The sequence below is a fragment of the Uranotaenia lowii genome, chromosome 2 (genome assembly GCF_029784155.1).
Source record: "Uranotaenia lowii strain MFRU-FL chromosome 2, ASM2978415v1, whole genome shotgun sequence".
Lineage (NCBI taxonomy): Eukaryota > Metazoa > Arthropoda > Insecta > Diptera > Culicidae > Uranotaenia > Uranotaenia lowii.
In genome coordinates, this window is record NC_073692.1 from 197,145,423 (window position 1) to 197,155,321 (window position 9,899).

The 9,899-nt window shown below is 46.6% G+C and overlaps 1 protein-coding gene across 1 annotated transcript; it reads left to right on the plus strand.

Moving 5' to 3' along the window:
* Positions 1–3,435: 3,435 nt before the first annotated feature.
* On the plus strand, positions 3,436–9,495 carry LOC129742240 (uncharacterized). The gene has a single exon (XM_055734114.1). It carries the CDS (start codon positions 3,436–3,438, stop codon positions 9,493–9,495), a length of 6,060 nt encoding a protein of 2,019 aa, XP_055590089.1.
* Positions 9,496–9,899: the final 404 nt, after the last annotated feature.

The window sequence follows — 9,899 nt, forward strand, 5'->3', positions numbered from 1 at the left end:
ATTTTCCGGAAAACCTAAAAGCGTGTAAACAGGGAACTTTTGAAATTGAAGCAGCTTTTAGGAGTTGAGTTCCAGCAAAGTTTGCGAAATATATGTAACCGTAAATGAATTCCCTTCCGAGAGGACAAGGTTGGTCTTGGTGTTTCCTTGCCTTCCTTCCGAGGGCAAGGTTCTCGAGAGCAATCGATGAGTTGCAGCCCGTCGAGGTGAAAATGGTGAAGAAGGTGATCTATTTCTTAAGTGCAGAGCTCGCTTTTCAAGTTTCCAAAGAAAGTGAGTCGCTTCTGGATTTGGTGGCATCTAATGAAATCATCATGCCCTTTCCAGCAACGATAGTTTTTGGCAGTGTTGCCACGATGTAAATGTTTATAGGCTTCACAGGTGTCCTTTGCAACTATTCGTAACATGCCGTAACATCTAAACATTAATTTCGATTAATTTTATCCTCAATCTTACCTTTCATTCTTACCATCATATCCATCATATTAACTTGAGCATCGTTCAGCTACTCTTAGAGTTGGCCAATTAAGCCTAAACCTGGCACGGGTTATTTGACCAGGTCGATAAACATTTTGTATTGCATTTCAAAATTTATTCGTCTTCAGAACCAAGCTAGCCTTGATTGAGTGTGGTCTTGTTTTTTTCTGCTCGTGATTTTTTTGCGTTGAAGTTTCCGGGGAAAATAAAATTCAAATTTTCGTTTATTGTTGAAGTGAACTCCAGTGTTTTCTGAAGTTTTTTTAAACAGAAATATCAGAAGGAAACGGTTTTTTTTTCAAATGATTGGGAACGCGATGTTTATGAGCTCGTGCAGGGTTTTTCAGAAATTTGGAAATAATTAATTTTTTTCGCTTATGTTTAGTTGTTTCTTATATCTTTTGTGCTAATCTTTGAAAATAATTTTCCGAAGTGAAGAGCTATGTAAAAAGATAACTGTGGCGGCCGTTTTGAAGAAGAGTTTGAAGTGGATTTCCCACAACAGCAAATTTGAACGGCATTTAGAGATCACAAGAAGTTGATCGAAGCTGTTCGCTTGTTTCCCAGAGCTTGTGCATCGATTGAAAAATATGGTGATCATTATCAAACTACTCGCGAAGTGTTCGGGAAAGTCATGTTGTTCCGTTGATCATAAAATTTATGAACAGAAATATGAATCAGTTCAGGGAATGCTGAAAACATTCTTAGTTCGAATTGTTTATTTTCAATCTATTTTGTGCTTGTTGGTGTTATTGTGCTTTTGCTAACTGGGTTGCTTTGATGGGATGCAGTTTGCCGCTTGGTGCCTTTATCTCACCCAGAGCTACAGCTAAGTATTCTGTTAAAATTATTTTATGCCACATATGGAATCTTCAAGTGTCGTAAAAAAGGTAAGATGCAAAGCATGATTAAAAATGTGTTAATATTTTTTTATTTTAAATAGCTCAACTCTATTATTGGGAATAAGAGGGGGGTAGGACAGGGCATCAAACGAGCGAAAAACTGATATACAATGGATTGTGGGTTCAAGCCAGCCGGAGTATCTCGGTAAATCAGAAATCTTGAGTAGGCTACTTAGGTACCTTTTCAGGATTCTTTATTTGTTTCGAACAGTTGGAAGCGAGTAAGATGAGTCAAACCTGTCCCAAGCCAGTGGTAACGAACCCCTTGGTTGTGCTGCAATTATCGTTGATGAGTTAAGCATGAGCAATATTTAAATGTGCGATCGAGACTTCCCGTACCGACTCGGGTCGGAAGACCTATCAGCCACTGGTGGGTCAAACATACATTCATTACATTCATTCATTCATTCAAACATTCATTCATTCATTCATTAATTCATTCATTTATTCATTTCAAAATTTATTCGTCTTTTGCTGAAACAAGGCTGATGAATTAAAACGTACGAGTTTATACAACTTCATTACAGTTTTAAAATAAGAAAAAAAATCTTTTGCTCACATTCTGAATTTCTGTTAGGGCTGAAGAATAAATAAACAGGTGCTTTGCCGAGAGTTTTATTGCGAAGTGTTTACAATTGTAGAATATATAGTTTCTGAGGACGGTCAAATTAAAAAAGTAGACTGAAACGTAAAACTAGCGATTTTTTTTAAAAACAGCACCGAATAAAATCAACTAAATAAACCCCGAAAACAATGTCCACTGGGGATCTAAATGATCGTGAAGAACCCTAAATTTCATTTTAAATTATGCCAGGACCTTGAAAGATGATAAACAAATTAAAACATAGAAATAAGAAGTAAATAGGTAGTAAGTTAGAAAGTTAGTTACCCAAGCAACGAAAAGTCACATATTTACTTGAGTGAAGGCACTGGAAGTTGCATATTGGCTGACAAAAAGAATCAACTACGAAAAATTCCCGTTAGTGAATTTTACGTACACACTATTGAACTCGAAAGTTGCAAAAGTTATTAATATGTACGTTGTATGTGACTTGTTTTGTCCAATTCCCATGAGTGAACTATATGTACTCATTAATGAACTTGAAAATTCCAAAAGTAACTTCTACGTACGTTGTACGGGACTTAAGTCACATAAAGGGTACAAAAGTTCTCAACACGGGATTTGGTAAGTCAGATAAAGGGCACAAAAGTGTTTAATACGGGTGTCACTGAACTGACCTTCGAAACCGAATGTGCCATTGAACGCACTCGCGCTGAAGTGACAACTGTAGAATTCGAAGATGAGTTAGAATGTAGGTGAGAAGTGAGTTCAGGAGTCTAGGCGAGAAAATAAAAGCGAGATAGATTGTAAACAAAACAAAGATTGTGGAATTTCAATGCCAGTAGTATCGTTTGGTGATCCGAAGAAACTAAAGCTAATTAGTGCACAGTGGTTTTGTAGAAGTCAAATACTTACCCTAAATTTACATGCTAAGGTAGGCCTGTAATGAAATTTGATTAGCGTAACGTAGATTCTAACTCCTAAACTATTTTAATCCAGGCATTAGCGAGTACTTATAGTACGGAAGGGTGCGAAGTGAAACTGCGCAGGAAAATTGAACCCAGGTATGCTTGTACTTAGACATGAAAAGTGATGGTTCCTAATGTGCAACCGTTTAATTTAGGTTACAATACCACGAAGCAAAGCGATTTTGATTCCGGATCCCCAGATTGAACCAAACACGAACAAAGGTGAGAAATTCATAGAGAAAGTTTAGTTATATCTCTAACCAAAGTCTACTTAAGGTGTAAGGACTAGCGGAAGCGAAGAGCTGGAATCGAGGCAGAAGAATACGGTAGAAGCTCACTAAACGTAAGCAAACGAATTATAAGTTAGAATTTCCCTATTATAATTGTAATTCATATCGTAGGAATTTAAAACGTGTCCCGGTAGAGTTTCGTACGAATAAAGGGAACGTTACGAGTTTGGAAATTGAGCTTTATTGTTACCACAATCCGGAAGTAACAATTTTACATTTTAAATTCGTTTACGAAAATGTCCGATTCAGCCAGCACCGCAGCCACTGCTGCCCAAAAAGGTAAGAGCTTAGCGAGTAGTTCCCCTAAGGCGAAAAGTGATACCCCCCCTCAACTCAAGTCCGTTGCTCTTGGCCCTAACACTGAGAACGGCAAATCGAAACCAGGCACGACAAAAACCAAAAAGAAAACCTCTTCCGAAAAACAATACCCTATAGCCAATAACAATACTAGCCATACTTCCTCCGCGAACACGGTCGTTAATGTCGGTCACAGTTGTGGAACCTGTAAGTCGGTCGATAACAGCCGGATGGTTCAGTGCGATGATTGTGATGGATGGAACCATTTTAGTTGTGTGGGAGTGAACCAAAGTGTGGAGAAGAGAAAGTGGAATTGTGCACAGTGCCAGGCGAAGCAAAAGAAGAAGAAGACGGGTGCTACGAAGGTTGCCAGGAACACCGCTGCAGCGAAGAAGGTCGAAAAATCGAGGCCGGAGAAAACCAGCGACGGGAAGAAGAACAAGACTTCATCAGCGATGAAAGAGATGGAAGATTCTTTGCCGAGGAAACCCGTGGGAACCACGAAACCACCCAAAGCAGCATCTGTTAAGTCAGCGGGATCGAGAAGGTCGGCGAAAGCGCACCTGGAGCTGCAATTGCAGAAACTCGAAGCAGAACAGAAGCTGCTAGAAGAGAAAAAGAAGCTGATGGAGAAACACTTCAGCATTCTGGAGGAGTTGGTCGACCTGGAGGATGAAGAAGACGCCGATGAAGAGGAAGTGGACGCTGATACTAAGGTGCAGAACTGGTTAGGCGCCACTGGTGGAAGGCGCCAAGAAGAAGAAGAGGAATCTCCTAGTGTGGATGAAGAAGAAGAGTGCTCCGACGACGAAGAAGAGGAAGAAGGTGGAGAAATGGATTCCAGCGATGATTCCGCGGAGGAAACGGTGTCAGACAGCAGCGATGACTCTAGTGAGGACGAAAAGGGAGGAACTAACGAATCTAGCTTCAATCCGAAGGGTCGTTCTACGCCAGCAAAGAAAGGCGAAAACAGGCGAAAAGACGCAACCAGTAGCCGGTTAACTTGTAACCTGACGCGCAATCAGCTCGCCGCTCGCCACGTTGTCGCTAAGGACTTGCCTGCGTTCTCAGGGAATCCCGAGGAATGGCCGATGTTTTTCTCCACTTTTGAGAGCACGACCCGGATGTGCGGCTACACAGACGACGAAAACATGATTCGGCTGAGGAACTGCCTGAAGGGAGATGCGTTTGCTGCCGTTCGAAGTTTTCTTCTCCATCCGAAGACAGTGAACAGGGCGATGGATGCGCTCAAGTTGAAGTTTGGACAGCCGAGGTTTATCATCGAATCCCTGAAAGACAAGGTTCTTGCCATTCCACCGGTCGGCCCTGAGTCGATGAACGCGATGGTCGATTTCGCGCTGGACGTCCAGAACCTGACGGTGACGATCGACGCCTGTGGTCGGAAGGAGCTCAAGCAGGATGCTTCGTTGCTGAACTCACTGGTTTCCAAGCTTCCGGGACCAATGCAACTACAGTGGGCGAAACACTCCAGAAGTATTCAGAAGGTTAACCTGAAGACATTCGGCAAATGGATTTACGAAATAGGCGAAGACGCCTGTCTGGTTTCGAAGCCGCGTCAGACCAAAGCATCGTCTCACAACCAGGAGCCACGCAGGAGAACTAAGGCATACGTGAATGCTCACGTTGAGCACCAGGGGGAGTACCACGCTCATTTGCCAGGAGGTAGTACATCATCAGCCGGTGCCAGAAGAGCCTACCCCACAGCGTGCATTGTCTGCAGGGGATCTTGTGCATCTCTCGCGAACTGCCAAGGCTTTCGGGAGTTGTCATACGATGGACGGTGGGCAATCACACGCGAAGCCAAGCTGTGCCGGAAATGCTTGAAGCGCCACAGAGGAGGATGTGTGTCCAGGAACTGCGGAGTCAACGGATGCACATGCAAACATCACCCATTGCTGCACAAGCAGCTAAACCCAGAGTCCGCGCCCATGCAGCCAAACTCAGAGTCTACGCCCATCCAGACTGGAGACAACGCGCAACGGGAAGAGCGGTCCTGTAACACTCACCTGTCCGGGTCCAGCGCTGTCCTGTTTCGCTATGTTCCAGTCGTGGTGCATGGAAACGGGATTGTGATTCAATGCTACGCCTTCTTGGATGACGGATCCTCGCTAACGCTTATGGACCAAGACCTAGCAGATGAGCTGAACCTAAAAGGAGAACTTCGTCCCTTGGGCCTCAAGTGGACTGGAGGCACATATCGAACAGAGGACAACAGTCAAATCGTCAGTTTAGATGTGTCCGGACTTAAAGGAAAGCGGTATCACCTGGAGGATGTAAGGACAGTGGAGGAGCTGCAACTTCCGTCTCAAACGCTCGACGTGACGCAGCTTCAGAGAGATAACCCCTATCTACGAGGAATTCCCGTAGATTCGTACACCGATGTCCGACCTCGTCTGCTAATCGGAGTGCAACACGCTAACGCGACGTTGGTCAGGAAGAGCCGAGAGGGCGAATCCGGACAACCGATTGCAGTTAAGACCAACCTGGGATGGACGATCTACGGAGGAGTGCCGACGGGAGAGTCGCATAGTATGGTGCACTATACGTACCACGTTTACGCCTGTGACTACCAGATGCAAGATGATGCTGACGGGAAGCTGGATCGCGCGGTGAAGGACTTCTTCTCTCTTGAAAGTCTAGGAATAACAGCACCCACTAAGACGATGCGCTCCGCCGACGATGAGAGGGCCCTCAAGCTGTTACGTGAGCTAACCAAATTCGAAGGCGAGAGATATACAACCGGCCTGCTCTGGCGATACAACATCACGCACCTGCCAGACAGCAAACCGATGGCGCTGAAGCGGTTCTTGAATCTCGAGCGACGCATGGCGAAAGACCCGGAGCTGAGGGGAGTACTGCAACAGAAACTGGCTGATTACGTCACCAAGGGCTATGTTCGGAAGCTTACGAAGGAGGAACTGGAGGAAAACCACGAGCGTGTCTGGTACTTACCAGTCTTTCCGGTCATCAACCCCAATAAGCCAGGAAAAGTTCGACTCGTCTGGGACGCCGCAGCAACAACGCATGAAGTTTCGCTGAACTCTTTACTACTCACGGGACCGGATCTGACCACTCCGCTTGTTTCCGTGCTTTTCAAATTTCGCGAACATCGATTCGGTATTTGTGGCGACATCAGGGAGATGTTCCACCAGGTTGGAATTAGAGACGAAGACCAGCATAGCCAGCGATTTCTGTGGCGAGATGAGAGAGAGCTAGGTGAACCCAGTGTTTACGTTATGCAGGTGATGACGTTCGGGGCGTGCTGTTCTCCATCAAGTGCACAGTACGTGAAGAACATGAACGCGGAACGTTTCAACGAGCAATTCCCAGCAGCCTCTGCGGCCATAGTGCAGTGTACGTATGTCGACGACATGTTGTGTAGCACAGAGACCGAAGAGGAGGCGATTGAGTTGGCGAAGACTGTTTGGGACATCAACAATCGAGGCGGGTTTGAAATCCGCAATTGGATGTCCAACTCCGTTGGCATACTATCAGCGCTTCGTGGAGATTCCTGTGCAGAGAAAAGCCTCGACCTGTCATCCAGCCTAGCGACCGAGAAGGTATTGGGGATGTGGTGGTGTACTAAGACCGACTGTTTCACTTACAAAATCAACTGGGATCGGCTAGGACGTGAGCTGCTGGAAGGCAATCGTTGCCTTACGAAACGTGAGGTACTCCGCACCCTGATGACTATCTACGATCCTCTAGGTCTCATCGCGCACTTCCTAATGTTTCTCAAGGTACTGCTACAGGAGATCTGGCGGACCCGAGTAGGCTGGGACGAAAACATCGACGATAAGTGCTTCGAAAAGTGGCGAAAATGGCTGCATCTTCTTCCGGACGTTGAGAACGTCAGTATCCCACGGTGCTACAGGATGTCTTCATCGCTTGGTCATCACACTGAGATCCAGATGCACACCTTTGTCGACGCGAGCGAAAATGGCACGGCAGCAGCTGTCTATCTCCGATTCGTGGAAGGCGAAAACATCGAATGCAGTCTCGTCACCGCTAAGAGTCGTGTAGCACCACTCAAGTATCTCTCGATTCCGAGGCTCGAACTTCAGGCGGCAGTAATTGGAGCCAGATTAGCTGCGTTTGTGATGCAGGGACTATCGATCAAGGTTGCCCGTCGAGTTTTTTGGTCAGACTCCCGCAACGTTATCGCCTGGATACGTGCCGACCACCGCAAATACAACGCATTCGTCGCCGCGAGAGTCAGCGAAATCCTAGATCTCACGAGCGTATCTAGCTGGAAGTGGGTCCCAACGAAGTGGAACGTAGCGGACGAAGGCACGAAGTGGCAGTGTCAACCCTCTCTGACGAACGACAGCAGATGGTTCAAAGCACCAGAATTCCTGTGGCAAGCAGAAAAAGAATGGCCAGATACCCCAGAAAAACTGACGGAACCGGTGGAAGAGATGCGAGCGTGCGTCAACGCGCACTTCCCAACGGAAAGCGAGATCATCCCAGTTAAAGACTTCTCGACCTGGAGACGATTGGTCAACACAACCGCCTACGTTTTCCGATATCTACGCCAGCTTCGACCAAAGAAATTCACCCGCACCATCGAAATCCTTTCGAGCGAGGAGATACACCAAGCTGAAGAATACCTTCTCCGCACAGCACAGCAAGACGTCTTCCGAACCGAGCTCAACATTCTCCGACGCGACGACCGCAACGCAACGATTCCCAAGCAAAGTCAGCTGTACAAGCTCAACCCGTTTATCGATGAAAGAGGATTGCTGCGCATGCACGGGAGAACTGGAGCGTGCAAGTTCCTTGCAGTGGAAATCGCCAACCCTATCATCCTTCCGCGCGACCATCCGATAACGAATCTCATCGTTGAAAGCTACCACCAGAAGTTCCATCATCAAAACCACGAGTCAGTCATCAACGAAGTTCGCCAGAAATACTGCATCAGTTGTCTACGCAGAGTATACGCCAAGGTCAGGTCCAACTGTCAACGCTGCAAGCTGCGGGAAGCTCGTCCGCGTCCTCCAGCAATGGCTGACCTACCAAAGTGTCGACTAGCAGCTTTCGTTCGACCGTTTACACACACCGGCATCGATTATTTTGGACCGATGGAAGTGGCTATAGGGAGAAGGGTTGAAAAAAGGTGGGGGGTTCTATTGACTTGTCTCACTATTCGCGGGGTCTACCTTGATTTAGCTAGCTCTTTAACAACAAGCTCGTGCATAATGGTGATCCGCAACTTCATTGTGCGACGAGGAACACCTTCCGTTTTCTACAGCGACAGGGGGACTAACTTTATCGGAGCCGATCGAGAGTTGAAGCAAGCCCTGCAGGACGTCGACCAGCAAAAGATAGCTCAGGAGTTTGTTTCGGCGACAACCACTTGGTGTTTTAATCCACCGGCAGCTCCCCATATGGGGGGGAGCTGGGAACGACTCGTGCAGTCCGTCAAGCGCACCTTAGTGGAACTGCAGCTACCCCATCGCCCGAAGGAGGAAGAACTGAGGAGTGCTCTTGTCGAGATTGAAGGCATCATCAACGCCCGGCCGCTTAGCCATGTACCCATCGAAGACGAGGCCGCACCAGCGCTCACACCGAACCATTGGTTGCTGGGCAGTTCCGACGGATTCAAACCATGGACCGAACTGGAAGTCAACTCCATCGCTTTGAGTCGAGGTTGGCATCTATCGCAGCAGATCGCGAACCACTTCTGGAAAAGATGGCTGCGGGAGTACCTGCCGGAGATCACCAGGCGTTCCAAGTGGCATCAGAACGTACCACCGATCAAAGAGGGTGATATCGTGGTCATCGTCGACTCCGAGCTACCAAGGAATTGCTGGCCCAAGGGACGAGTTATCGGAACGGTAAACCGAGACGGGCAGGTGCGTACCGTAACAATAAAGACGGCGAAAGGTGTCTACGAGAGACCGGCTGTAAAGGTTGCAGTGATAGACGTGAGAGCTAAGGAGGAGTTTGCTGACTCAGAGGCGGAGTCAGCAAACTAGGGGGGAGTGTCACTGAACTGACCTTCGAAACCGAATGTGCCATTGAACGCACTCGCGCTGAAGTGACAACTGTAGAATTCGAAGATGAGTTAGAATGTAGGTGAGAAGTGAGTTCAGGAGTCTAGGCGGGAAAATAAAAGCGAGATAGATTGTAAACAAAACAAAGATTGTGGAATTTCAATGCCAGTAGTATCGTTTGGTGATCCGAAGAAACTAAAGCTAATTAGTGCACAGTGGTTTTGTAGAAGTCAAATACTTATCCTAAATTTACATGCTAAGGTAGGCCTGTAATGAAATTTGATTAGCGTAACGTAGATTCTAACTCCTAAACTATTTTAATCCAGGCATTAGCGAGTACTTATAGTACGGAAGGGTGCGAAGTGAAACTGCGCAGGAAAATTGAA

Bases quoted from the DNA above. Each gene is read 5' to 3' on its own strand.
- LOC129742240 (XM_055734114.1), top strand. From the start codon at position 3,436: ATGTCCGATTCAGCCAGCACCGCAGCCACTGCTGCCCAAAAAGGTAAG.